At 58.3% G+C, this 27811-nt stretch overlaps 1 protein-coding gene across 1 annotated transcript in view; it reads left to right on the top strand.

The window, feature by feature from the left end:
• Window positions 1–22783, top strand: part of Camsap1 (calmodulin regulated spectrin associated protein 1) — a 36196-nt gene extending 13413 nt beyond the window's left edge. The window contains exons 7-19 of the mRNA XM_023700238.1: window positions 1972–2113; window positions 6577–6716; window positions 6801–6897; window positions 7433–7607; window positions 9568–9659; window positions 10071–10155; window positions 10463–12890; window positions 13593–13729; window positions 14066–14274; window positions 14506–14611; window positions 18147–18262; window positions 19097–19215; window positions 22081–22783. Coding sequence (XP_023556006.1) covers window positions 1972–2113; window positions 6577–6716; window positions 6801–6897; window positions 7433–7607; window positions 9568–9659; window positions 10071–10155; window positions 10463–12890; window positions 13593–13729; window positions 14066–14274; window positions 14506–14611; window positions 18147–18262; window positions 19097–19215; window positions 22081–22383 — 4149 coding nt within the window. The 3' untranslated portion in view covers window positions 22384–22783. The remainder of the gene's footprint in view (window positions 1–1971; window positions 2114–6576; window positions 6717–6800; window positions 6898–7432; window positions 7608–9567; window positions 9660–10070; window positions 10156–10462; window positions 12891–13592; window positions 13730–14065; window positions 14275–14505; window positions 14612–18146; window positions 18263–19096; window positions 19216–22080) is intronic.
• The last annotated feature ends 5028 nt before the right edge of the window (window positions 22784–27811 follow it).

The following is a 27811-nucleotide window of genomic DNA, read 5'->3' as shown; positions in this document are numbered from 1 at the left end:
TCCCCAGGGCCCACACCCTCCTCCTGTGCCCCTCCTCCCTGGCATGTGCTGCTCCCAGGCAGGGGCTGAGCGTGGTTGGCAGGCCGTCACAGGCTCAGGGCTTCTGCCTTAGCTTGCAGACAGTTCTGGCTGCATCTCACCTGGCGGCCCATTCTGGACAGAGCGAGTTTCTGTGTCACCCTGTGCCCACAGAAAATGCTTGGTGCCCAGTGGTGCCTTTGCGCATGACCTTGTGGACGCGAGTCCGTGTGCAAATGGTTCTGTTTGTGTCCCTCTGCAGCCTGTGCGTGCTGGCTCCCTGACTGGGACTGGATTGCCCTCAGGACCCCTCCCTGAGGAGCCTATGGCTGTGGGCTGCACAGGGCTCCTCTGCGCCAGGCCACTGTGTTTCTCAGCGTGCGTTAGTGGGCGGGCTGTCTCATGGTTGCCACAGATGTCTGGCTCTTGAGTCCCAAGTGTGATTAAGGCCAGGGCTCACAAATTCAGTTGTATAGGAGATTAATGTGATGAAGACAGAAAATTGTCCCCGTATCATCTGGCACAGTATAATCCCAGCATTCGGGAGGCTGAGGCAGGAAGTTCTGTGTGAGTTCAAGGCCAGCTTGGGCTACACAGCAAAAGTGTCTCAGAAAACAAAAACAAAACAAACGAATGTAAAAGAAAAAACCAAAAAACCAAAAATCAAGCGAATGTTCCTTCGCAGAGAATGGGTGAGTGCCCTGCCACAGTGGTCCTCACCACCTGGCCAGGATGAGTCCGATAAAGGTGGTGGGCAGAGGTTTTACCTTGGCACCCCACAGCCAGTGACCGGGGCAGCTGTGTGGGGCAGGCGTGCGAGCGAGCGCCCTGGCCCTGTAGCTCCGCCTGCAGCCCGACCGGCCCTCATCATCCATCTTTAAGCGAGAGACCATTTGCTTCATGCATGACTCTGCTCGCCCCCATGTCTGCTGTCCGTGGAAGCCTGGCCTGGCGCATGCTGTGGTACATTGCATGCTGGATCCCGTGGACCTTGCACGTGTGGTACAGTATGAGGCGGGTTACTGTGGGAGCATGTGTCCTGGGATCCGAGAAACAAGTTAAAACGAGGCTTGGAACAACGTGTTCACGCAAAACAGACCCTGTTGTGGAATTTGTAAAGACAGCGTTAGAAGTGTCCTCTGCTGAACGTGACTGCTTTGTACTTTGTGGCCCTGGACATCAGCTGGCAATTCTGGCCTAGGAACTTGCTTACCTGCAGAACCAGAAACTCAGGCTTCTTTTGGCTCAGAGCAGCTGGGCTCTTCCTGTAGTCTCCCTACAGGAGCTGTGGCTGGCAGGAAGAGCCACGTGTGGAAGCCATGTGGGGTGAGCTGGTGCAAAGTGGGGGGGTGGGGGGCTGCAGGCTGAGGCGGCTGGCCCAGCCGCTGTACTCCATCCACTCATACCGCTGCCAGAGCAGGGCTGAGGCCCCCGGCGTCCTCTGCGTGGAGACCTGGGGCCACAGCCCAGTGGCTGCGTCCTGAGCGCATCTCTGCGCTTCCTAGCACGCTGGGGTTGTGCCCCGAGAAAGTAGTCTCACCTGCTCTCAGAGTGCTCAGATTCTGCACCTGGACTGTGTTCTCCTTAACAGCCACGGTGAGCTGACCACGCGTGCAAGAGCTGAGAGCTACTCCTGAAGCCCGAAGCCCGAAGCTCGTTTAACTTGTTTCTCGCTAGTTTGTAGCGTGTTGGCTCTGGTAGCGTAGCTGTGTGCTCTGCCTCGTTCCCGTGTGTCTTCTCCAGTGTCAGCTGCCGCTCAGTATGGCCGGTGCCCAGGTCTCTGGTCTTAACGAGGGTTCTGGGCAGAGTGGTGCCAGGCAGGCCGAGCGTGCCAGGCCGCCACAAGTTCTCTCCGAGTCTCGGGCCTACCCATGTGGTGCTCCTGCAGTGTGGCCGCAGCACACACTGGTGCAAGTGCACGTGCAGAGACCGTTTTCCTTTTATCAACTGCAGGTCCGCTATCGGCGAGAGCACCTTTCCGCTAGGCAGTCGCCCTACTTTCCACTATTGGAGGACTTGATGCGTGGCGGCAGCGATGGTGCCGCTCTCTTGGCAGTAGTGCACTACTACTGCCCCGAGCAGATGAGGCTGGATGGTGAGTGGACGCCTGCTGCGCCTCGGAGGCTCCAGGCGCGTGCAGTGTGCGGGCAGCCCCGCAGGGCTACACACCTAGGGCGGCTGCGCCTTGTCTGAGGGAGACACAGCACAGCAGCTGTGTCCGGGGAATGTGTCAGAGCGTGTGGGGCTTGCCTGTCGTGTGCCTCGGAGTGGGTGGCTCTTACGTATCCTCCCTGTGGCTGACCAGTTGGAACTCCGCCGGGGAGCAAGGCTCATCAGTACCGCGAGTGCCGCAGAGCACTCCCGAAGCTGTGTGTGCTTGGCACTGGCATAGTCTGCAGCGGGGCAGGGCAGAGCCCAGGCCGCATCTGCCCAGGTGCTGCTGAGCACCCTTGCGTCTAGAGCAGCCTGCACAGGCATCGCAGCTCAGCCTGCTCAGGGACAGAGGGGTCGGGCAGTGTGTACCTTCTTAAAGGCAGATAGCTCACAGACACTGGGCTGTATGCCCAGTGCCTCCCTGTCTGGTCCAAGCTGACTACACACACCTGGGCCGCAAGGGTTCATCCCTCCTCAGCCTTCTGGGTAGCTGAGGTGCAGGAGAGTAGCATGGTACTCACAGAGCTGCACTGGAAGGATGGGTAGCCTCAGCTGCCAAGAGAGGCCTGGAGGAGAGCCCGAGGGAGGACCTGTGGGTACCTTGAGGCCCAACAGGCTATAGCCTGCAAGTCCATCGGGCCTCAGAGCTGTGCATCAGGAGCTGCGACTGGGAAAGTGCAGGGGCTCTGGGGTGCCCGCCTCTCTGGGGCCAGCAGGATGTAGTGGCAGGGAGGCCGAGGCTCCAGGGGAGGGCTAGTGTGAGTGCTCTGGGGCTGGGGATCCTCATGGCCCTGCAGGAGTTCTGATAGAGCATCCAGGCCCCTCCTGACCTGGTGGAAGAGCACAAGTGTCTGTCGGGGATGTAGGCCCCAAAGCCCGGATGGAGCTGGCAGGAAGACGTCAGTGATAGTGCCTCGGGCTTGGTGCCTCTTCTGTCTGCACCCCTGCATCTCCTTTCTGGTGGTAGCATCCTCTTGGATCTGGCTGCAGGAGCTGGGGGCCTACACTTGGGGAAACTGAGCCAGGCAAGCTGTGGGGTCAGGGACAGGCAGGCTTGAGGTGACGCCCTGATGAGGGGCTTTGGTGAAAGCTGCTCTGTGTGGTTCGCCCACCCCAAGGAGCCTCAGCTCTTGCCCAGCTCCAGGAGGCCCCCTGGAGCCGGAGCTGGATGCAGAGAGGGTCAGGAGTCTCCTCAGCAGAAACTGGGCTCAGGGAGAAGACCAGACCACTGAGGCTTTCCCTGTCACCCGCAGAAAAACTCATGCCTCCCCGCCTCTTAATGGGGTGTGGGTGGCCAGCAATTCCTGGCCTGAATGAGCCCCAGGCCACAGCGGCAACATAGGAGAAGCAGCGCCACAAGGGGGTAGAGAGTCAGAATCCAGGGAGCTCCGGGGAGGGAGCGCTCAGTCCCTGAAATGTCAGAATTCTCTAAAGAGCTAGGTTAATTGGAGTTGAAGGAACCTTGGAACCAGGGTGAGGAGGAGGAAGAAGAAAACCCAGAGATGAGTGGAGGAGGGAAGAACAGAGGAAACTGAGGCAACACCAGAAAGTGTAGAGGAATGCCCCCGGGAGGCAAGAGACCACCCTGAAGGGCCCTGGGTGGTCAGTGTGATTGCTGAAGCAGGCCGAGGGCACAGGAACGGGATGACACGGGGGCAGCTGAGTGCACCCCACTGCGCAGGGAGGCTTTAGCCTGGTGCATTCCCGCCCAGGGGCGGGAGAGAGGCTCACATCTGCTCCAAAGGCCCCAGTATTCAGGGACCAAGCCCCCTGGCTCAGGAAGGGCAGGTAGGCCCAGCTCATTGGCCACCAGACAAGTACGAGGTCTGAGACACAGCAGAGGTACAGGGAGAGGTGTGGCTCAGGTAGCCCAGGGACATCCTCTGGGTCCAGCCACCCAAATGCTGTGTGATGCGGTAGCCACCACCTGCTGCTTGGCAGCATGATTGTCACTTGGTGCTGGCAGGGTGGGCACAGGGACAGTGTTCAGAGGAGATGTGAGTCTTGGCCAAGGGCTAGTGGGCTTAGGTAGACAGTGGCTACTTCTTAAGCTTTTTTTTTTTTTTTTAAATGTATTTGGCAGAAGGATTTTTTTTTTTTTTTTGGCTTGAACAGAATGCCTTCAGGGCATGTTTTGCTGGCTGGCGTTGTGGGGATCGAACCACAGCAACCTGAGGCAGACTGTTTTGTTGAAGCAGCCACTTAAACAACTGAGCTACGGGGCGGGCCCTTGTAATGCGTTTGGCACAGGGTCTCGTTACGCAGGTCAGACTCTTTTGCAGTGAGCCTCTTGTTTTCAGCCTCCCCAGCGCCACCATGCGCGGACTCTGTCACCTTCTCAGCATGCAGTACTGGGGATCAATCCCCAGTCCCTGTGTTTGTCTAAGCAGGTGCTTAGTCAACTGAGCTCTCTTGCTGGCCCCTTCGTCAGTTTTTCAGTAAAAATCCTGGTGGCATTTTAAAGACTTTATGTCTTTTGTTAATACAAAAATCTTAAAAATTTTTAGTGAATTTGATTGTATGATAATAAATACAAGTTTTAAAGACAGACTATATAAAACAAAAGCTTTTTTGTTTTTGTTTTTTGTTTTGTGCCAGGGATTGAACTTAGTACTTTGTACTTGTCAGGGAGGTGCTTAAGCCCCTGAGCTATCTCCCCAGCCTAAAAGCTTGTTCTTTTAAAAGATTAATAAAATAATTTTCTGGAAAGATCAAAAAGAGGGCAAAAGTAAAGAATATAGTAAATAAAAAACCAACAGATTTAATAGGTAGCAGATAAAACCAGGAAGAATATCCGTGTGCCAGTGTCATTTGGATATTAGCCGCCGAGGCGCATTCCCGCTGGGCCCAGGAGAGAGGAGAGCCTGGGACCCAGCCGCCGCGAAGTCAGGGGCTCGCCAGTCTGGAGACGCCTTCACGTGGGCGGGCCGGTCTGGGGCGCCGTATGCCAAGGTCAGGGGCCTGGCGGTGTGCGTGGTGCAGACTGGCCCGGGACAGCACGGGGGCTGCCCCGCCCCTGGTGAGGGGGGCTGCTCCCTGACACGGCCTCAGGAGGGAAGCCAGTGGAGAGCTCTCCCTGCTCCTACAGGCTGCCAGTTCCTATGTGAAGTGTCAGAAGGCAAGACTTGGACATGGACGTTCCCTCCGATCCTCCCAGTAGGAGGTTCTAGGCCTGTTGGTGACCTGCTTTGACCTGGTCCAGTGTTCCACACCTCATGAGCTCCTCACACATGTCCTGTCCTGTTTGTAACAGAGGGAGGACTATAAAGAATTCCAGAATGAAGTCAGTGAAGAGAAGGGAGAAAAACATGAAAACAGGTTTAAAATTGTGTGGGAAAAGCACATCTTTCTATAGTGCTCGGGCCAAGATTTAACGTTCTCAGATGCTGAGTCAGTATCCTAAATGTAATTTTTCGGAATATCCTGTAAGTTTATTGCCAGTCAAGTAACTGTTGTTTTCACAGAAATCGATGTCAGTGTAAAATTCGCGCAACTAAGTGCAAGCCCAGGCCGAGCTCTCGCTCTGTCACACTGCCCAGAGCTGATTTAGGTACACAGGGCGCTCAGGGACCCTGCAGGTCCCCAGGCTCCCGTGGCCTCTCCCCAGCTCGCTTGCGGTAGCAGCTCTCGTCCTTCAAGCCGATCTCCCTGCGGCTTCGGGCGTCTAGCTTCTGTCTGAGCTGCCGCCAGCTGCCTCGGCCTTGCATTTGTGAGGCTTGCGGGTGGTAGAGTGTCCCTCTGCCGTCAGTCAGCTCTTTTCCCCCACTGTCCCCGTGGGTCAGGTGGCCAGTGCCAGCTGCCCAATGGGTGAGGAAGATTCTGCTTCAGTGGAGTGGGGAATTACACATAGAGCCCTGAAAAAAGGCGCTGTGCAGGGGACCCATGTGTTGGGTCACAAGCCTCTTGGATAGATAGGACTGGCTCGTCATACCTGATACAGGTGGCCATCGTATGACCTGGCTTCTCCTTAGAAGTCCCTATCGGTGGGCCTGTGGTGCTTCCACGTGGTGAGCCTGATGTCCTAGAGTTAGATTGTCCTGCCCCAGGGAACAGCAGGTGTTCCTGCAGCTTCGTGGAGGAGGCTTGCACTGTGCGGAGTCTTGGCTTTGGGATTGGTGACCTTCCTGGACCCTGAACTTGGCTTCTCCCAGCATGGACAGGGCCTTGTGAGAGGCTCTGGTTGCCAAGGGGAATCCGGTCACTACCCCTGTGCAGCAGGGCTCTGGGGTGAAGAGGTCAGGGCCACCTTTCAGGTTAGAAGCCTGTCTCAAATTAGGAATCTGTTAGAGTGTTTCAGTGTCAGCTGCCAGACTCAGATCTTGGAGTTGTCTTGGCCTTTTCCTTGAGATAGTTTTAAATCTCCTGACGTCATTCCTCTGAGTTCTGCCCCTCCCTGTCTGTCAGACATATGCCTGAAGGAGGCACCGTCCACGGCAGACAGCCTGTACAACATCCGGCTCCTGAGAGAGTTCGCCAGCGAGCACCTGAACAAGTGCTTCTACCTCACGCTGGAGGACATGCTGTACGCCCCCTTAGTGCTCAAGGTGAGGCCGGGGCACTTGCGCTTAGGGTGGGGCTGTGCATGGCCTGTGCTTCCGTCCTCATCTAGATTTTCATTTCTTTTTTAGCCCAATGTCATGGTCTTTATTGCTGAACTCTTTTGGTGGTTTGAGAATGTCAAGCCCGATTTTGTTCAGCCTCGGGATGTTCAGGAGCTGAAAGACGGTAAGTGGCTGATCCGCCGCCGGGGGTCCGGGACTGTGTGGGGGTTAGAGTGGCCGCCAGGCCCACGTCTGTCCACTGTTCTTCTTCTAGTCTGTGTAGCGTTTTAACAGTAACACTCGCCAGTATAGTGGTGCACACCTGAAATCCCAGCAGTTAGGAGGTTGAGGCAGGAGGATTGCCCACCTGAACTGCATAGCAAGACCCTAGCTCAAAAAACCACCCAGAAAGTCAAATCTGACATACAGCGTATTTGTTAAATTTGGCACCAGTGTTCTGGTGGTGTTTGGTTTCAGGTAAATGTCAAGTTCCTTTTGTGTTTATAAAAGATGCAGGTTTAGCCAGGTGTAGGTATAGTGGCTCATGTCTGTAACCTTAGCCTCGGGAGGCAGAGGCAGAAGCGAGCCTGTGAGCTCAAGGCCAGCCTGAGCTACGCAGCGAGTGGTCATCTGCCTCGTCTGCATTCAGGGGCCCTGTCTCAAGGCAGGCGTGGGCTTTGCATTTCATGCTGGCTTCTGTGAAATCGTTACTTCTGCAGCTAAAGCAGTGTTACAGCAGAGGAGCAGCCGGCCCCCTGTGCCGATCTCCAATGCCACCAAGCGCAGCTTCCTGGGCAGCCCTGCTGTGATGAGCCCAGCCGACCTCCCGCCCACCTCGCTGCCGACCGAGGGCGGGCTCCGCTACCACCTGCACCCCGAGGAGCCTGAGTGTCTGTGAGTGTCTCTCCGCCTGGACAGGCGTTTGGTTTCGTCTTCACAGTGGCTGAGGCAGTGCCGTGCTCCCTCTCAGGAGTACACAGGCAAGTGCCCAGGCCGCCGGCGGGCTGTCCTGGTGGGGCCTGCTGCGCCTGCTGATGCAGACTCCTCCAGGACGTGGGCCCAGGCCAGCACTGTGCACAGAAAACATTTCTTCATTCTCCTTTTACAGTAAAGTATGTGGTTTAAAAGTAGTCTAAAGAGTAGAAACATTGAAATAAGAGTTTAAAATCAGTTTGAAATATGGTCTAGTAGAATGTAAGGAATGAAAAACTCTTGCATTTTAAGCGTCGTAAACTGCCCGCCTCGTGACCCGGGTCAGTCTGCTTCCTTAACTGCAGTGACAGTTCACGTGGTTCTGGCGAGAAACGGCCGCCCTCTGCTTTCTGGACACTGGAGTCCTTCTCCCGGGCCTGGCCTGGCTAGCACAGCATGGTGTAGATGGGTGCAACAGCCTCTGGACTCGGTGGGAGCCTGGTGCTGGGGGCGGGGGGCATGGGGGTCCCACCCAGAGCACACCTAGGACCTGGAAAGGCCTTTGGAAGTGTGGAGAGAGTGTAGTGGGGCTTAGGGTTAGAGCTGGACTCGGGCAGTTCTGAGCCAGTGGCTAAGCTGCATGGTGTATGGGACAGCTGGGGGGAAGGACCTCGCATCCTTCAGTGTCTGCGTCTTTGGAAGGTTCAACAAGGCGGAGAGGTCCTCAGACCCGAGAAGCCATTTGTTGGCCTGCCTGCCGAGGGAGGGACGTGGCACATTCTGGGTGGGGGTGAGGTCCAGCAGGGGGGCCTGGTACAGAGAGGAGAGCTGTAGCTCAGAGCCTGTGGGCACGGGTGGGATGGCAGCTCCCAGGCAGAGTGTATAGCCTCGTGGCACCCCGTGCAGGTGCTGGGCGTCCTCTCTCCAGGCTGTGCCCCTGGGTGGTTAAACCAGCGGCAGCAGTGTGGGAGCTTTCCATGGGCCTGGTGCCACGCACCCATGCCGCCCTGCTCTCCACCTAGCAGTGTGCTGTGGGAAGGTGCCCACCTGCCGAGTGGCCATTGTGTCTGGGATTTAAGGGCGCTGCCTCCAGGCCGGGGTTCCCTGAACCCTGCCCTCTGGGGCACACAGCTCTCAGCCTCTGTGACCTCTCTTTCCCTCTCCCCTCGTTGCTCACTCCAGCACCCCATCTCTTGCTCTTGTCTCCCCCTGCTTTCCCCCTTTTGGTCTTTGAGACAGGTCTCACTGCAGCTCAGGCAAGCCTTGAAGTAGACCCTGGCTGTGGTGACAGCGTCTCTCTCTTGTCTGCCCCGGTGACCCTTGCGTCTGCCTCCTTAGGCCCGTGCCTAGCAGCTGCAACCCATGTGCTTGTGTCCCGCAGTCCCCTACCTGCCACACCTTTGTGCTTAGCCTTGCCAGGCTCCCGGGAGTGTGGCAGCCAGAGTGCCCCTGCGCTGCGGGCCTGGCAGCCCTCCTCCCGATGTGCCCGTGCCTCCAGCAGGAGCGTGTGTCCTCACACGCGTGCCTCTGCAGCGCCTGCTGTGCCTGCCCCTCGGGGTGGCCGAGGCAGTCTTCGCCGCTGCCGAGCCCCCGACTCTCCCCAAGCCAGCGGTGTGCAGTGCGGGCAGCCACACTCTTCAGTCTCTTCCTGTTTCTGCTCTGGCTTCCCTTTAACCTGAGCTTCGTGGCTGTTGAGATGGGAAGCTGGTTGGGTTGCACACTGACCAGAGTCTTGCTCCCTGTGTGCCGCTTGGGTTTGCTGCAAGTTCAGAGTTCCTGGCAGCCTTGTCGCTCGCTTCCAGAGCAGTATTTCCCAGGAAACCTGCCAAGCTGCTCACAGCGGAGAGGGGAGTCTGGATTGTCCCTGTTGGGCCATTTGCATTTGCCTTTGAAATTGAAGTTTTATCATTGGTGATTTTCTCTCTAATTGTTTTCCATTTAGTGGGAAAGGAACTTCCGCGTTTAGTCCGTCCCATCCTTTACTGCCGCTGAGGCAGAAGCAGCAGAAAGCAGCGCAAGCCGAGGAGACGCCCGGTGAGTCTCCTCCCTCCCGTCCTTATCACAAGACTTCCCAGAGTGAGCGACCTAGCTCTGCTGTCCGGAGGCCAGTTACGAATGGGCTCGTGAGCCCTCATGTGCGCTGTGCACCTCGAGTTTACCATCTTACATGACCCCCCAAGTCTGATAAATCCCGCGTAGGCAGGATTGCTGCGGGAATCAAAGCAGGAGCTTCCGCACTGAGGTTCCCTAGGATTAGGTTCCTGCCCTCCCTGGGTTGGGTGGTTGATACCCAACGTGAGTTACCAAGACTCAGTGGGATTGGCGTGGTTTTCTGCTTGCCTTGAGTAGTTTTGGTGTATGCGTCACGAGCATTTCCTGGGAAGATGTTTGTTTGCTGAAAACATTTCCAGTGGTACTGAATGTCATAATTCCTCCGCACTGCAGATCAGCGGCATCGATCTAATTCATTAACCCGAGTTGACGGTCAGCCCCGCAGCGCAGCAGTAGCATGGCCAGAAAAAAAAAACAGGTGAGTGTCGTGTCTCCCCCGGCCCCTAGATTTTTTATCTCTTTGAGATGTGTCTCACTGTGCAGCTCAGGCTGGCCTTGAGGTCACCGTGCAGCCCAGGCAGGTCTTGAACTTTCGGCAGTCCTCCTGCCTCAGCTTCCCGAGTGGTAGGATTACAGGTGTGCACCACCACGCCTGGCGCAGGTTGGCCCTTAGGGTGATGTTTCCGTTGGGCTTTCACCAGGCTCCTGAAGCCTGAGCCCTGTCCCGTGGTGGTGCCGCGCGCTCTTGCACACAGTTCCACCCCATGGTTTCTGCTCACTTTCAGGCCTGCATCCCAGCCAACACCTTTCGCACTGCATCATGCCACCAGCTATGAAGTAGACCCTGGCTCTGGTGACAGCATCAGCTTGGCCCGCTCCATCAGCAAAGACAGCCTGGCTTCCAACATTGTCCACCTGACGCCCCAGAACCAGCCGCACCCCACAACTGGGAAGGCCAATGGCAAAAGCCTCCTGAGCAACGTCAGTATTGAGGATGAAGAGGAAGAGCTCATGGCCATCATTAGGACGGATGTGACTGCCCACTGTGGAGACCCGGAGGTGACCAGGGTCTCCCCTCGTGCGCCAGTCCTGCCAACCAGTGCAAAGTCTCCGCAGAGGCAGTTGGACATTGTGGAGAGTAAGCCTGACAGTTTCTTCCTGGAGCCCCTCCTGCCAGCAGTACTGAGGCCAGCGAAGGAGAAACAGATTATTACCAAGGAAGACGAGTGTGGGGAAGGGAGGCCGCGGAGCTCCACAGCCAAGCGGTCCAGTGAGGGCCCCCAGCCGCTGGCACGAAAGAAAGTGACAGGCAGCCGTGGTGGGCGGGATTCGAACAGGACTTTCACCCCCATCCCTTCTTCAGAGTTTGTGGCAGGCATCGACCCCGCTGAGGCACGTCTGCATTCAGTGGAAGCCCTGGGAGAAATGCGCGGGGGGCCTCTGGCCACGGGTGGGTCCCAGCCATCCCCCCAGGGCCAGCCTGCGGATGGCTTCTTTCTTCACGTGGGCAGGGCCGACGACGTGGAGGGGAGGCTGTGCATCGGCTCGAAGAGCCCCAGCTCACAGGACTCAGAGCCCTGGACGCTGCTGAGGCAAGACTCTGACTCGGACGTGGGTGACATAGAGGATGCGGAGCAGGACTTGGTCGGTGAGGGCCACCCTGTGGCCATCAGTGCCTATGCTGGGGAGGAGGAGTCGGCCAAGTTGCAGGAGGACATGAAGGTGCGGGAGCACGAGGACAAGGATGGCGCCAGTGGCCGCTCTAGCCCATGCCTGAGCACGGCCTCCCAGCTCAGTAGCGTGTCCCTGGCCAGCGGGAGTGTGAAGATGACCAGCTTCGCAGAGCGGAAGCTCCAGCGGCTCAACAGCTACGAGACCAAGTCCAGCACCAGCAGCTCCCAGAAGACCACACCCGATGCTTCGGAAAGCTGCCCAGCGCCCCTAACCACGTGGAAGCAGAAGCGGGAGCAGAGCCCAGGCAGGCACGGCAGGGACGCCGCCAGCCTGCTGGCCTCCGAGCTGGTGCAGCTGCATATGCAGTTGGAGGAGAAGCGCAGGGCCATCGAGGCGCAGAAGAAGAAGATGGAGGCTCTGTCTGCGCGGCAGCGCCTGAAGCTGGGCAAGGCCGCCTTCCTGCACGTGGTGAAGAAGGGCAAGGCAGACGGCGGGCCGCTACGGCCTGAGCACTGTGTGAAGGAGTACGTTCAGCACAACGGCGAGGACCTGGAGGGCAGTGCTTCCAGAGCAGAGGGTGTGCTGGTCCGGGCTGAGCAGAGGGAGGGCCTCAGCGAGTCTCGGGATGCAGACGGAGAGAGCCTGGTGCTTGTGCAGCCTCACAGACCCCGGGAGGTGGCCGCGCTGCATGACATGGCTAAGAGCAAGACGATCCCCGCCGCCCTCCTGGAGGACACGGCGGGCGAGGCTGTGGACATGACCGAGTGTGAGCTGTCCATTGAGAAGCTCAACGAGACCATCAGCACGCTGCAGCAGGCCATCCTGAAGATCTCGCAGCAGCAGGAGCAGCTGCTCATGAAGTCCCCTACTGTCCCAGTGCCAAGCTCCAAGAGCAGTTCCCAGGACCAAAAGGTGAAGGCTGCCATCCACTTTGTGGAACCACTCTCGCCTCCTGGGCTGGCAGGTCACCGCAAACCGCCCCGGCTGGGCCAGGGCCGGAACTCCCGTTCTGGAAGACCAGTGGAGCTCAAGGTTCCGAAAGACAGGCAGCAGGCTGGCTCCTCCAGGAGCAAAACCCCGACACCCAGCGCGGAGGGCCCCCCGCACCTACGCCCCTTCCCCCCAGGATATCCCCCACGCACGCCTCCCGACCCGGCTGCAGACAGCACCGCAGAGCCCGGCGGCCACCCTCCCGAGAAGGGGCTCTTCGACAGTTACCGGCTCCATGATGAGAGCAACCAGCGGACATTTGTTCTGTCCTCGTCCAAAGATCCCAACATCATCGCGGAACAGATGGGCCTCAGAGACGTTCTGGACGCCGCCGTGAAAGAGGCAGGGCTGAGCTCCAGCAGGGAGTTCCTCCCTACAAAAGAGAGCGTCTCTGTGGAGGAGCCACTGAGGAGCAAGGCCAGCCTCATCGAAGTGGACCTGTCTCACCTGAAGGCCCCCGACGAGGACGGCGAGGTGGCTGACCAGGACAGCGCCCCCGAGCTCATCAGCGATGGGGACCAGAAGCCTGGGGTTGGCTTCTTCTTCAAGGTACGTGGGTGGCAGGGTCGCAGTGGGACTGAGGCGGGCTTACACCTGGAACTGCTGGGGCGTGGCTAGACGGAGTCCAGGCGGAAGCCGCTCGGCCGTGCTGGTGGGGCCGGGCCCCAACTCTGCTCCTGGGTTCTGGGGGCTGCTTTCATGGCAGCTTCCTGTATGAGGAAGTGTTTTCCACTGATGAGTTTTCAGCTACTTCATGATGCCGGAAAGCTCCACAGAAATGCTGAGGCCAGGCTGCCCTGTGTGGAGCTCCGGGGTGCAGAGCGCTTTCCTTCTTCCCATGCTGCTGTCATCCCCAGTGGGGAAGTGGGGTGTAACCCGGGCTGCTCCTTTGTCCTGGCGGTGCTGTCCTCGTGTGAGGGCCCCCGGGCCGCGGGGCCTGCTGGTGGCGCTCAGCAGGGCTTGGGTTTGTGTGTGTGGAGCATCGCGTGGTCCCTGGGGCCCAGCTCAGAGTCTGGAACGCGTTCCGCTGCCTGCAGCCCCATTGTCGGCTGTCTGACTGGGTACCTTTGAATGGTTGGTTGGTTTTCCATTCGTTCCACAACGCATGAAAATGTGTTTACTCAGCTCAAAGTGAAGTTTTAAACTGTACGTTCAACATTCTTAAGTTTACACCAGAGTCTCATAGGTGGCTGAAGGACTTTGCCTGTACTGGTGTCACTCTCTACAAGGTGGCATCTGTGTTGTTGGTAGGATGAGCAGAAAGCAGAAGATGAGCTTGCCAAGAAGCGGGCGGCCTTCCTGCTGAAGCAGCAGCGCAAGGCGGAGGAGGCGCGGGTGCGCAAGCAGCAGCTGGAGGCGGAAGTGGAGCTCAAACGCGACGAGGCCCGGTACCCTTGTCCCCAGAAGCCTGTCCCACACCGTTCCCTTACGTACGGCACTCGGCCCAGCACCCCCACAATGGGCTCAGCCTTCCCCATGGCCCTGGCCTTGCGGGCTGTCTGTGCGTCCCACCCCAGTGGTTCTGAGGCCACTGTGTGCCACGGGAAGGGATTCCCCACGGCTGCGTGGCTCCACAGTGAGGCCACTGAGTCCCCTGCCAGAGCGTGCTGCCGGCCCTGTGCCAGCGACCCAGAGTACGCCAGCCTGGGGCCCTGGGCAGGCCTGTGAGCTGGCCCTGGCGAGGGCCTGCTGCCTTGGGCCCACCGTGGCCTGCTCTCCCCCAGGCGCAAAGCCGAGGAAGACCGAATCCGCAAGGAGGAGGAGAAGGCTCGACGGGAACTCATCAAGCAGGAGCACCTGCGGAGGAAGCAGCGGCAGATGCTGGAGGAGCAGGGCCTGGGCAAGCCCCAGCCCAAGCCCAGGAAGCCCCGGCCCACGTCCGTACACCGCGAGGACTCGCGCGGCGACCCAGGCACCAAGTGCTCCTCCACCCGTACGTGGCCTGCACGGTGTGCCCGCCCATCCTGCGTGTACAGCCTGCTCGGCTGGGGGGTGTGCGCGCGTGCCAGGACCCTTTCACGGCACGGGCAGGCCCCAAGACCACAGGGTGTGCACCCGGCAGCCTGAGGGCGGTGGCGCTGTACCTCACCTTCTGGCTGAGGAGCTCTCTGGAGAAGGGAAGGAGCCAGGCAACCTGCTGAGAGCCCAACCCTTGTCTCTGCAGCTGATAACTTGAGCCGGACGCACTCAGGCTCCAGCCTGTCCTTGGCCTCTGCAGCGACGACGGAAGCCGAGAGCAGCGTCCACTCAGGGGGCACGCCCTCTCAGCGGTAAGGAGGCCCAGCCATGGGTGGTGGGCTTCTGTTACAGAACCCCTGAGGTACTCTCGCCCTTTGCTCGGGTGGGTCCAAGCCTGTGGCTGAGCTGCGGGCGTCTCTGTAGAAAGCCTCCTGCCCTTTGCCAGGTGCCGCGGCCTGCCACGCCCTCCATCTGGGAGGGCCGAGTGCAGGCCGCCGGTCCCTCATCCCATCCCCTCCCCTTGCTGTGTGCCCAGAACGGGGCTTTCCTACATCATCGATCGCCTTCCGCTGTCCCCACGGCATCCCCAGCAGCTGGCCTCCTGTGTCCTGTGCTAGGACAGGCCCTTCACCCTGGCTGGCCTCTCGGCCTTCCTGTTTCTGTCTCCAGGCTTACTCTATCAGTGCTGCGTGTTTGCAGGATTCTCTTCCTGGCAGGTGGAGCACATGCCTGGTGCTTGTCAGCTCTTCCCATCCCCTTCCCCGCCTCCCCCGTGCCTTTCATATTTACAGGAAACCCATCTCGCCTTTTCTTGTTGTATGTCTTTAATGTTGTTCTTTATTTGTATCGTGGGTTTCTCGTAAGAAAAGCTGGTGTTCAAGCTTGTGTGTGGTTGGTTTTGCCCACCAGCATGCTCGAGGTGCAGCCATTTGCCTACAAATGGCACAGCAGTGCTCCGTCTGGCCTAAGTCCACATTATCCATCTGTGGACATCCGCTTCCACCGCTCAGCGCGTGCGTGCTGTGCCGCTCGGAACATGAGTGTGCAGGCACCACTGTGCCGTGGCACTGTCAGGGCTGTCCCCTCGGCTTTAGCTTGCTGAGGAGTCTCCTCTGCATCCCTACAGCAGTTGCGCTTGTCCACGCCCCCACCGCACTGCGGAAGGGCTCCACTTTCGCCATTGCTTGAGGGTCTTTTTTTTTTTTTTTTTTAAATATATCGGGTTGTTGCGGGTCTCACTCTGCAGCCCTGACTCGTGGTGTTCCTCCTGCCTTCAGCCTCCCCAGCGCCGGGATTCCCGGCTGCGCCACCACGCCCAGACTCTGGCTGGCTGGGGCTGGCTCAGCCCGCCCTGGGGCGGGGCTGGTGTGGCATGGTGCCGGGATGGAGCCACGGTCCCTGCACTTTGCCTCAGCTGCCGTTAGTCCAGACACTCCAGTCTGCTGCGCTGGCTCGCTGGCCCTCAAGTTCTTGGTGACGGCCGTCGCTGTGGTGTGAGAGGGATCTCAGGGCCGCTTTACTTCGCACTTCTCGAATGACCACAGATGCCGAACATGGCTTCATGTGCTTGTTTCCCGTTTGTGCTTCTTTTGAGAGGTGTCTTCATTTCAGTTGCTTATTTTTTGATTGGGTCTCTTATGGGGTAGGTTTTGAGATGGTCTCCGTATTAGTTCCCTGCCCTAGAGTGGCTGGCAGAAACCTTGCTCCGCTCTGCAGGATGTCTCTTCACTGCTCCGTTGGGTCCTTCGCTGGGCAGAAGCCTTTCTGTTTGGTGTGACTATTTGTTGGTTCTTGGTGTTGTCTCTCGTGCCATGGTGGTTCTGTTCAGAAAGTCCTGTCTTGTGTCATTATCTTCAAGAATTTTAACCTATTTTATCTTCCATCAGATTAAATGTTTCTGTTTGAATGTTTAGATCTTTGATCCATTTTTTATTTTAATTTAGTACATGGTGAGATGTTTGAATGTAGATTCAATCTTCTGTGTGGACAGCCAGTTTTCCCAGCACCATCTATTAAAGAGACTGTTTTTCCTCCAGGGTGTGTTTTTGGCCACTTTGTCAAAGATCAGCCATGAGTGTGCCTGTGGGTTTTTTTGTTTTTGTGCTACTGGGGAGCGAACTTAGGACCTTTCCCTTGCTAGGCGGATGCTTATACCACTGAGCTATATCCCCAGTGCCTGTGTTATTTTTGCGTCCTTGTTTTGTTCCATTGATTTATACTAGTACCATGCTGTTTTTATCACCGTAACTTTGTAGTACAAGTTGATATCCAGGGTTGTGAGGCCTCCTACTTTGTTCTTGTTGCCTTGGATTGCCTTTGCTCTTCTGGGTCCCTTAGTTCCCTGTGCATTTTAAGGTTGTTGTCCCCAGCTCTGTGAGGAGTGCTGTGGATGTTTTGATTAGGATTGATTAAATCTGTGTGTAAGTTTTGACATGTGACATTTTAACTTTTGGTTTTGCTTCTCCAGGAGCAGCAGTTTCTGAGTTTGTTTTTTTGTGCTTTTGTTTTTGTGTTTTTTAGGGAAGGGTCTACAGGGTGGTCAGGGTCTTATTACTAGATTGGACTCGTAGTGATCCACCTGCTTACAGCCTCCCAAGAGCTGGGATTACAGACGTGCGCCACCACGCCCAGTCTCAATTGCCATCTCAGAGCGCCCGGGGCCTGCACGACATGGCATGGCATGCCAGGGATTGAATCCCCGGCCCCTGCGCCTGTGCTTTAATCTGCTGAGCTATTTGGTCGCTCTTTCTGTTCCCTTTTCTGATGTTCTCGTCAATCTCTTTTCTAAATACTGTAGTTTTTAATTGTAGAGATTTTTCACTTCCGTGGTTACATTAATTCCTAAGTATTTAATTTTCCTGGGTGCTAGTATGGACGATACTGTTCTCTTAATTTCTCAGTGAGTTCGCTACTGTTGTACAGAAGGCTGATGATTTTCTTGTACTGATTTTATACCCTGCTGCATGGCTGCATTTGGTCATCCCAGGAATCTTGGAAATTTGGTCCTTCTCCGTGGCAGGCCTGCCTGGCTCCCCCGCTCAGGCAGGGGTCTCTCCAGCCAGGCAGGATCCTGTGTACATAGGCCGCGTAAGCTGCTGCTTGCCAGCTGCCTACCCGCTGTTAAAAGCTTCCCTTTGTGAGTAGAAAGTCCCTTTCCAGGTGACCAGAGGGCCTTTCCACATGCGCTGAACTTTCTCTCTAGGGCTTTAGGAGTCCCTGCCCAGCCCCTGTGGCATTGGCCTCAGTAGCAGCTGCTACTTCTTCCCATGTGTCCCTGTGGTGCGTGTGTCTCTTGTGTCCAGTGCCACTCTGTCTGACAGTGGGCTGTGGTTTCCTGTCTTGGGCACATCAGTGGCCTGTGGTCTCCTGGCTTCGTACAGGTTCCTCTGAGCACCCCCAGGGCTTGCTGGAATCCAGTTCTGGGCTTCTACCCCTGGCGCTGCCTGCCCCTGTGGGAGAGAGAGCGCAGCCCTGCCCTGCCCACGGTGGGGACATCCCTGCACGTGCAGCTCAGGGCTGCCAACTAGAGTCCCTGAGGTTCAGGTTTGCAGTCAGGCCCAGAGTAGCCCCTCCTGCCTGGACTGCAGCGGTGGGTCACCAGGCTGTGTCCTGCATTTCCAGAGCCAGCAGCACCGCGGTCCTCGCCCACAGGGCAGCATCCTCAGCAGAGGCGCTGAGCTACCCTCTGTCACTCGAGGGGGTGATGCTAGCTTCCACCTGTGTGTGCCTGTGTTGGGTGCATGCAGCCACGCCACCCCAACCCCCGTCCTCCTGTGCCCGCGCCACCCCAACCCCCGTCCTCCTGTGCCCGCACCACCCCGACCCCCCGTTCCCCTGTGCCTGCAGTGTCGAGTCCCTGGAGGCCCTGCCCACGCTGAGCCGCAACCCAAGCAGGAGCACTGACCGGGACTGGGAGACAGCATCGGCAGCGTCCTCCTTAGCTTCAGTGGCCGAGTACACAGGTGACGGCTCACCCCTCCCCAGCACTGTCAGGGCCCCTGGCCACATGCCTGGTGTGGCCCTCCAGGAAGTCTCGTGCTGCGCTTGGGTCTGAAGGTGCCGAGTGCCAACATGAGGTTTGCAGGAGCCCCTCGGAGAGCTGGCTGCTAGTGCCCGGGAGGCCACACACTTGAGATCTGAGGCCTTGAGCTCTCGCTCCCCCCTTCCCTCCCTCTTGCCCCCACCCCACCCCCGCGGTACTGTGTAGTAGGCCATGCCTGCAATCCCTGCTGCTTGGGAGGCTGGTATAGGCGGGTCACAAGGTCAAGGCAACTTAGCAAGACCCTGTCTTTCTCCACAGAGAGGGGTGGAGCTGCAGCGAGTCTGCAGCTTGTGTTCCATGCCAGTACCACCAAAACTAATCAATGAAAATCATTTCCTAGGTTTGCCAGTATACAGGAGAGAAATGAAAACCTGAGTAAATAAGGCACTCATTAGATACTTTAGTCTTTTTACTTTCTTTTTTTTTTTTTGGACAGAGGGTCTCACCATGTAATTCAAGCTGGCCTTGAACTTATTTTGTAATCTAGGCTGGCCTCAGACTCATAGCTAGCCTCCTGCCTTAGCCTCCTGAGCGCTGGGATTACAGGTGTGGGCCATCACACCCAGCTGTCTTTTATTAGCTTTTAAAATTTCGGCTGGAAGTGTTGTGGGTTTGCAGGGGTCCTCTGTGCACACGCCCGGGGGCCTGTGTGCCCACAGTGGTGCCTGTGTCTTGGCCCTGGGGTGGCGTTGCTGCTTCTCGGGTACGTCCCTCTTCGGACGCCGACTCGTGAACCTTGGCCCGACGCTCTCAGGTCCCAAGCTCTTCAAGGAGCCCAGCAGCAAGTCTAACAAGCCGATCATCCACAACGCCGTGTCGCACTGCTGCCTGGCCGGGAAAGTGAACGAGCCGCACAAGCACTCGGTGCTGGAGGCAAGTGTCCCGTGTGCTGCCACCGCCGCCAGGGCCAGGCGGGGACAGGGCTGTGTCTCTGTCACTGTAAATCGTCCTGGCCACAAGCGAGTGAGTAGATGGCTGTGTCCCAGGGATCAGACAGAGTTTCTGTGTCTGGGCCCCAGTGGGCACAGGAAGAGTGGGACTCGAGCATCAGAGCTCAGGGAGTGGCCGTACTTGGGACGGCCGTGGCCTAGCGTCAGCAGGCCAAAGCAAAAGACTGCCCCGGGCGGGACCCAGGGCGGGGATGGGGACAGGGTCTTGGTCGGTCCTAACAGGCCAGGCCTACATTCTGGGCACCTGGGTAGATAGGCAGAGGGCCGGAGACAAGGAGGGCTCCCCATTTCGGAGAAGCTGTGTGGCAGGGCCAGAGGAGGGCGTCCATGCGCTGGGTGTCCTGGATGTGAGCCAGTCCAGTGGCTGTGGTAGGTTGTCCTTGTGCTGTCTGTCACCTCCATCTCTGCTGGGAGAGGGGCGAGCTGGGCAGAGCTGGGAAGGAGGCCAAGAGGCAGCGTGGGGTGTGCTCACACTGGCCCTGCCCCGGTCGCTTGTAGGCATTGTTTCGGAAGGCATCAGGGTCTGAGGACAGCTTCTGTGAGTGCTGGTGGACCTGTGGGGTCCTGCTTTCTCTGCACCACCCTCAGTGTGCAGACAGCTGGGCCTGTGGGCCTGGCTGGCTCCTGTCACTTTACATTCACTAAGTAGAGATGGGCTGCTAATGGTTAGGGACAAGTAACCAGGCATCCAGTCAGACAGGGGTGTGGGGCTGCAGACGGAAAAAAGAACTGGAGGTAGAAGAGCATCCTCAGGCAAGCTGGTCTATGTGGTGGCAGAGCAGACGGAGACTAGTGGCCAGAGGCCATTGAGGTGAGAGGACATGTGGGACAGGTTCTGTTCCCTGGAGTGAAGCTGTAGTGGGGGTTAGGGCTATCACTGCTGCGGGACAGAGCCTGTCGGGTGGGAGGGTAGAGCCTGCAGCAGTCCTGGGTTTATAGGCTGGAGGAGTGAGCTCTGCCGTCTACTGGGCCAAGGACACAGCCAGCAGCTAGTGGTGGGAGGGCTGGCGTTCTCGGGAGGTAAGGACGCCAGGGTACCTCCCTGCACTGGGGTCCACTGGCCTGGCAGCCAGGGAGCGAGCTCTTGAGGGTGAGTGCAGGTCAGGGGTGCCAGGAGGAGAGCCTGCCAGGCCACCCCCAGCACACTGTGACCGTCACAGGCCAGGCTGCAGGAGCTTGCGGGTGAGGAGGCAGGCAGGCTCTGAGCCCTCGTGACTGTGGCTCAGTCCCTGAGGCAAACACTGGACCTTACTTGCTGGTTTACTATAGAAAGTAAACTGGTGTGTACAGTTGTGGCCCACCCCAGGGACATGTTCCTGTCTCAGAAACACAGACCCTGCAGACTAGAAACGTCCCTTTAGCCCGTCGTGTCGCTCATTTACCCAGAGACAAAGTGACCTGTTGTGGCAGCACCACAGAGTAGGTCTCTGTGCCTGGTAGCCGCAGTGCCCAGGAGCACCCAGGTGCCCTGAGGGGTCTCTGTGCCTGGTAGCCGCAGTGCCCAGGAGCACCCAGGTGCCTCGAGGGGTCTCTGTCCCCTCTGCGCGGCCTCCTGCCCTGAGCCGCTGTTTCTGTGCGGCAGCACCCCCCCCTCGGCCCTCCGAGGGGCCACAGGGGCTCGTGCCAGCCAGGAGCTCCTCGACCTCTGTTCCGTCCTGCCAGCAGCTTCTGGACCTCCCCCACGCAGCACTGCCGAGAGCTAGGGTGGATGCCTGCCTGTTACATGCCGGCCGAAACACATGTCTCTATTGAAATCATTGTCTACTTAAGCAGATAAAGTGGTGTGTCTCTGAGATGCCTGGTGAGGTGGCAGAGAGCTGGCCTTAGCCTGACACAGCCCCATGTGCCCTGGAGCCTCCGGAAGGCTCTGCTGTGATTGGCACAAGAGCAGGCATCAGCACTGTCTTGGTGGTACTGGGACTAGCCTGTGGACCCTCAGTGCGGACCACAGTGAGGGCTTTGGGGGAAGCTAAGTCACATGGATGTGCTCCTGGGCCCACGGGAACTGACCTGCTGTCCAGAGCACTCGTGCAAGCTCTGCAGTGGGTGGGACCACGTGGTGTGTTTGCCACAGCTTCTGTTGTCATCATGACTGTCGAGTTGCACCTCCCCCCACCCCAGGTCACTTGTTAGAGGCGCAAGCTCGCAGGTGGCATGTTCCACGAGGTACCACCAGGGTGCTGTCTCTGCCTCAGTCTCTGGGTGTGCTGGTGCACAGGCCTGTGCTGGACTTGGCCTGCAGGAGCCCCAGGACACATGCCCTTCGGGCTGGTGTCTGCCACAGAGCAGTGTTTCTGAGGTTCCCGAGTGTCGTGGCGCCTGCCGCCAGACAGCATTGCAGGTTCCATAGGCTGCGGGTCCTAGTGTCCTCTGGCAGGGGCGTGGGTTATTTCTGCTCGTAGACTGGTACAGACAGGCTGCTGTGGGCGCTGTGTCTGGTGTCCCTTGAGTACTTGTGGGTCCCACAGGGGCTGTCAGGGGCCCCTGTGTGGCTGGCACGCGTGTTCTGCCAGCACCAAGTGTGTCCTTGCTCCAGCCCCGATGACTGGCAGTGGGGCTCGTCTCCTTTTGGGGGAGGCATACAGTGCACACATGCTGCAAAGTGTCTGCCCGGCTTAGAGAAGCCCGGCGCCATCCGGTGCCCCACGGAAGGCAGAGCCGTAGCTCTCAGGCACGGGAACTGTGGCCGATGGAAAGTGGCTCCGCTGCACACGGGCGCACCTGGCTGCCCCCCTGCCGCGGTGTCGTGCCCTCAGCGTCACAGTGACGCGCTTCTCGTCCCCCACAGGAGCTGGAGAAGTGCGACGCCAACCACTACATCATCCTGTTCCGCGACGCCGGCTGCCAGTTCCGGGCGCTGTACTGCTACTACCCCGACACGGAGGAGATCTACAAGCTCACCGGCACGGGGCCCAGGAGCATCACCAAGAAGATGATCGACAAGCTCTACAAGTACAGCTCGGACCGCAAGCAGTTCAGTCTGATCCCCGCCAAGACCATGTCGGTCAGCGTGGACGCGCTCACCATCCACAACTACCTGTGGCAGCCCAGGCGGCCCGCAGTGCCAAAGAAGAGCCAGACTCGCAAGTGACCGCGCACGGCGGCCCGGGAGCACCCTCCAGGGCGGCCCTATTTATTATTTCCTCCACTTGCGCACGAAGCGTGCCGGGTCACAGACCTTTCCTGAGCCTCTGGCGGCACGTGAAGCCCAGCGGGGTGTGGACACCGTGTCCGCCATCTGCCGTGGCCCCCACTGAGCAGGGCCCCGGCTGCGCGTCTCCCCCTGCAGCTCTCCGGGACAGGTTGCGCGAGACCCGCCTGCGCCCCGGCCTCCCTCCCCGCTCCTTTGCACACTGCCTGAGCCTCGCGCTGGCTGGCGAGGCCGCCCGGGGCTCGGCACGGAGGCACCCTGGGTCGGGGTTCGAATGTCTTCATACAAGGAGTCCTGTGGGAGATCTTTTTCATTTGCGAAATTATATGATATTTATTGATTGTGTCTACTGCCAACCTTTATATCTAGTTCTAAGATTTCTGAAAGACGTCCTTGTTCCTTGCTGCTCAGAAAAAGTTTACTGAAAACACCAGTTCACTGAAAGCCCAGAAACAGGCCCCGTCTGTCTCTGCTAAGTAACGTTTACGCGCTCGGAGGGGCTGCCTCTGCCTGTGCAGCAAGGACCACGGGGCACTTGTGGCTGGTGCTGGCCAGCGCGGCGCCCCTGCTGGCACCTCAGGGGCCTGTGGCGGTCTGTTCACCTTAATAAAGACAGTTTGGTACTGGAGCCGTCACTGCGCGTGCTTCTGGGCCGCCGGCTGCCCCACTCTGCTTCGCAGGGCGCTGGGGCCTGTGGTCAGTAACCTAAAGAAGCAGCAACGTGGTCATCCCCAGCTGTTCCCGTGGGCTCTTCCCCTGTGGTCCCTGGGTGCCCGGTGCTCCTCTGAAGTGGACCCCAAACCGCCGGGCTCGCGCACCACGGTAGTGCTCGTGCGGCGGGCTGGCTGCGGAAGCGCCTGTGGCCTCCGTTTCATTTGCACACACTGTTCTGGGAGTGTTACTTGAATCTGTCCTGAACTGCAGAGAACGTGAGTAATGGAGTCAGTCACTTGTGACAGTTCCGTCATCCTGCTAAGTGCAGCCCGCCGAGCGCTTGCAGGAGGAGGGGGCTGTGCCTGTCTGGCCTGTCCTGCTGGAGGAAGTGCAGTCTCAGCGCTGTGTCCCTGTGCCCGCACTGGGTGGCTGTGCCGTGCCACACCCACTTCCAGGCTGCGTGGTCTCTGGTGCTGAGCTAAAGGCCGCGAGGCTCCATTTCTCCTGGTTGCGCAGACATCACCGTGGCTACGTGGGCAGGAAGTCCCCTGTGTGCCCTGATGTCACCTGCCCCTGTGGCAGCCTGAGGGGCTCGAGGTAGCCTGGTGCTGGGCCCCATGCACACACAGCGCTCGAGGCTGTGTCCTGCTGCGTTTGGCGTCTGCGGCCTCCGGAGCCCTTGCCACAGCAGCCACGCCGGGCTCCTGTAGGCCTTGCTTCTTGTGGCTGTGGCGGGTGCTGGCCTGGCCTGCCCCATGTGTCTGGGCTAGGCAGTATCCAGACTGTGTCACCTGCGGCCTAGGGCCATGTTCCCTGCCCCAACCCCCTCCCCATTGTTGAGGTCCTGGGGATGAACCTCAGGCCTGGTGCATGCCAAGCAGGCGCTCCACCAGTGAGCTGCACCCAGCCCTTTTATTTTGAGATAGGGTCTTGCTGAGTTGCCCGGCCCGGCCTCTGACGTGGGGCCCTCCTGCCTCAGCCTCCTTGGTCGCTGGGCTTGCAGGCTTGCTCACCGCGCCCCCACGGTGTGTCCTCTGGCCTGCCCCTCACAGGGGCCTGTGGTGCGGTCTCCAGTGGGGCTGCAGGCCCGAGCTCTGTCCCTCACTCAGGCACTGCTGCAAGGTGAGCCCCACTCTGGTCACTGCTAGGTGATGATTTTATCCCTAAAATTGTAATTGTAATTTGGAGGAAAAAGTATTTATTGAAATAAAATTTTCTGTTAAATAATTAACTTGGGTAACCTTTCACAGATTCTGATTTATTTTGTGAAATGGGTTTGACCCGTGAGCAGGGAGAGTGGATGCCTGAAGGCCGTCTCACCTCACTGTGGCCTCTGTCCACATGTGCTAGCCAGCATGAGGGACACCAGCCGGCCGGCCGTGCAGGGCCTGGGCCACACACCCCAGCGCCCCTCCTGGGCACCGGGCAGTGCACACCGCTTTGCTGTTGCTCTCGGGCTAGGCCGTGCACGGGAGACCTCGGGAGCGGACGGGCCTGGATGAAGCCCCCGGGCGCCCGAAGGTCTCCGTCCTGCCTGTCCCCGCACCCGTGCTTTGGGAGGCAGCGCTGCACAGCGGGCACGGAGGCATGGGGGGGTGGCGCCCAGCAGGGTTGGGCTGCCAAGTTGCACGTGCCACTTGTGTCAGCAGGGCATCCTAAGACTCGGTGAGGCCAGCAGTGTGGTGGAAACCACATCTGTGGGATGGAAAGGGTGGCCCTGGGCCTGCTGAGTGCAGTTCTGTGCTGGGGGCAGGGTGCGCCGAGAGCCCACGCCAGGGCTCAGAGGTCTGGCAGAGCATGCCCAGGCCTGCCACGCTTGCCAGGCCACGGCGTTGAAGTTGACCAGGTCCCAGGTGACCGGGCTGCCCTCCTTAGCCAGAGTGATGTTGTCCCTGGCTGGAGCGCGGAGAGGAAGATGGAGGCAGTGTGCCGCCCCTTGTCCCAGAGGAGTAGGCGTGCCTTCAGAGGTGCGGGGACAGCCTGGGCGCCGTGGAAACAGCACAGAGCTGAGGGTGTTGGGCTCCGAGGGGTGGCTTTCAGTCACAGTGATACAGCACTCATGTCCCATTTTTGAGAAATGACTTGGGTTTTGTCCCTTGGGTTTTGGTTGCAGGACAGCCTGGCTATGGCGAGCAGAAGTGACCACACTACGGAGGCTCAGGGCAACCTCACAGCGCCATTCCGAACCCCCCGCCCAGCCTGTGTTCATCCCCAGAGCCCCGCCAGTCTTTGCTTCTACTTTTGTTAGCTCGGCTGAGTCCCGTAAGCTGCGAGTTGTGTTAGACTTGAGTTAGCTGTGTTAGCTTTGCTTCTAAGTTACGTTACTGCCAGCGAACAGGGCGGGGTGCAGCTCAGTGGAGGCGCTTGCCTTCCGTGTGGGGCCTCGGGCTCTGCTCACAGCGTGCATCCAACGAAACACACCCACCGGGGCCCTGGACCCCAGCAAGGCACGGCTGTGGGTCTGAGGTGCACGAACTCCCCCGATGGCAGCATGGGCGTTGGGGTGGGGTGTCTGCAACCCAGCAACACCCTGTGGGAGCGCAGTCACTGGAGAGGAGCCAGCAGAGCCCGGGGCCGCAGGCCGCTCGCCCTGGCCACCCCAGCCCGTCTCTAAAGCGAATGCTACTTCGTTGTTTTCCTTGCCCTGAACTAGCGCAGAATCCATTGGATAAAAAACCCCTGCTTCCCAGATCTGTAGGGTTTGTTTATTTTCACTTTTAGCAAATGACATCAATCAGAAGGGGGGAGCGTCAGAAGTGTGTTGGTGAGCACACACGGCCAGCTCCCTGCCCCTCCCCACGCGCTGGGAAGATGCGCCCAGCCATTCCTCTCTAGATGTCCGGGTGTGGCCAGTGCTTTGCGGCACACTGGGTGGGTGCTGAGGCCACGGGACCGGCGAGGATGAGGAGCCTCAAATGGGGACAGCAAATGTGGTGGAAACCAAGACCTGTTCATTGGAGGGGCACTGCTGGTTGGCTGTGGCAGCCCAGGGCATGGTCCCGGCACTCTAGCACTGTGGCAGGGATTCTGAGCTGCAGCGGGGCCCAGACCACACCTCAGGGCCACCGCTGGGCCGCTTCACCTGCAGACTCAGAGGTCCAGGGCCACTGCAGCTGCCAGGTGTGGGCTGTTGTATTTCCTGGTGTCCTTGTGTCCTTGGCGTGCTTTAGTTGGGCTGCTTTGTGCACGTGGGTTTCCACCTGGGCTCCCAGGAGCCCGGGGCGTCCGAGCAGCACCACCCCTTCCTGCGTGAGCACAGATGTGCTGGGGGCTTGAGTGCAGCACTCATTTCTTAGTGCTTTTGTTCCTCATTCTCTTTGCAAACATAGTATTTCCTGTCAGTTTACAAAAGCTATTTACAGTTCCACCACAGCAACCAACGATGGACAGTAGCCATGGCCCTCCGCTATCCTATGGCTGTGGGCCTCTACAAGGGCCACAAGGTGACTAAGTGTGAGCAAACCTAGGCACAGTCACCATCGCCTGACCACATACACCACGTTTGTGCGGGACATGATCGGGAGGTGTGTGGCCTCACCCCCTCCAAGCATCGCACCATGGAGCTGCTCAGCGTCTCTGAGCACAAGCGCACCCTCAAGTTCATCAGAAGGGTGGGGTGCACATCCTCGCCAAGAGGAAGGCGAGGAGCTGAGCAACGTGCTGGCCGCAATGAGGAAGGCAGCTGCCAAGGACTGAGCCCCTCTGGAATACAGCTTTGCAGAGAAAAAGAGCTGCTTACAAAGGGTCGGCCAGATAGTTCAGCAGATTAAAGCACCTGCTTAGGCAGAGGGGATTCGGTCCCTGGCCTGCCGTGCCACCCCGCCTCCTGGGTGCGCTGAGATGGCAACTGAGACTGGGTGTGGTGGCAAGCGCTTGGGGGGCTGAAAAACAGGAAGGATCACTACGAGTCTGATCTGTAGCAAGACCCTGTAGACCCTGCACTAAATACATTTCTTAAAAACTATTTGCAAAGCGTTTCTACCATTGCTTTTAACTATATTAAGCACATCGACATATCTAGAACTATATTTTTCATTTAAGAACTTGCCTATTATATAGCACTGATAAATAAAATAGTACATGTAGCAATGGTTGTAATTTGACAAATCTATTTTTTTTTTCTTTTTTTTCGTCTTTTTGAGACATGGTCTGGCTATGCAGCTCAGGCTGGCCTTGAACTCACTTTGTAGCCCAGGCTGATCTCAAATCTCAACAATCCTCCTGCCTTAGCCTCCCAAGTGTTGGAATGTGTTACCATGCCCAGCGTTTTTTGTTGTTTGTGTATTTAATGTATTTGTGTACAGGGTCTCACTACGAAGCTCAGACTCCTGGTGATCCTCCTGTCTCAGCCTCCCCAGTGCTGGGATCCCAGGCATGTGCCACCACGCCTGGTGAGCTGCCCAGTGGTAGGACTGGCAGTGTGGCGCCTGTGCTTAGTCCACTGTTGTTTTTCTGTGGCTTCACGGTGCAGTTTAGGCTGGCCTTGAACTCACCAGGGAGCCCAGGCCGGACTTAAACTCGAGGTGACCTCCTGTCTGGGCCTCCTGAGTGCCGGGGTTACGGGCGTGTGCCCCACCCCTGGCTGAGGTGTCTGAATGTGATCATTTTAGCCTCACTTCCTTCTCTCTGCCTTCACCCCTGTGGACAGGCACAGGTGCGTGAGTGTTGGAGAGAGAGGCTGAGTCCAGAATGCGTGTACACAGGATGAGCGTGG

The sequence above is a fragment of the Octodon degus genome, unplaced genomic scaffold (genome assembly GCF_000260255.1).
Source record: "Octodon degus isolate 3935 unplaced genomic scaffold, OctDeg1.0 scaffold00123, whole genome shotgun sequence".
NCBI classification, from domain to species: Eukaryota; Metazoa; Chordata; class Mammalia; order Rodentia; family Octodontidae; genus Octodon; species Octodon degus.
Note: the sequence above shows the minus strand (reverse complement) of the source record. Positions and strands in the feature narration are given on the sequence as shown.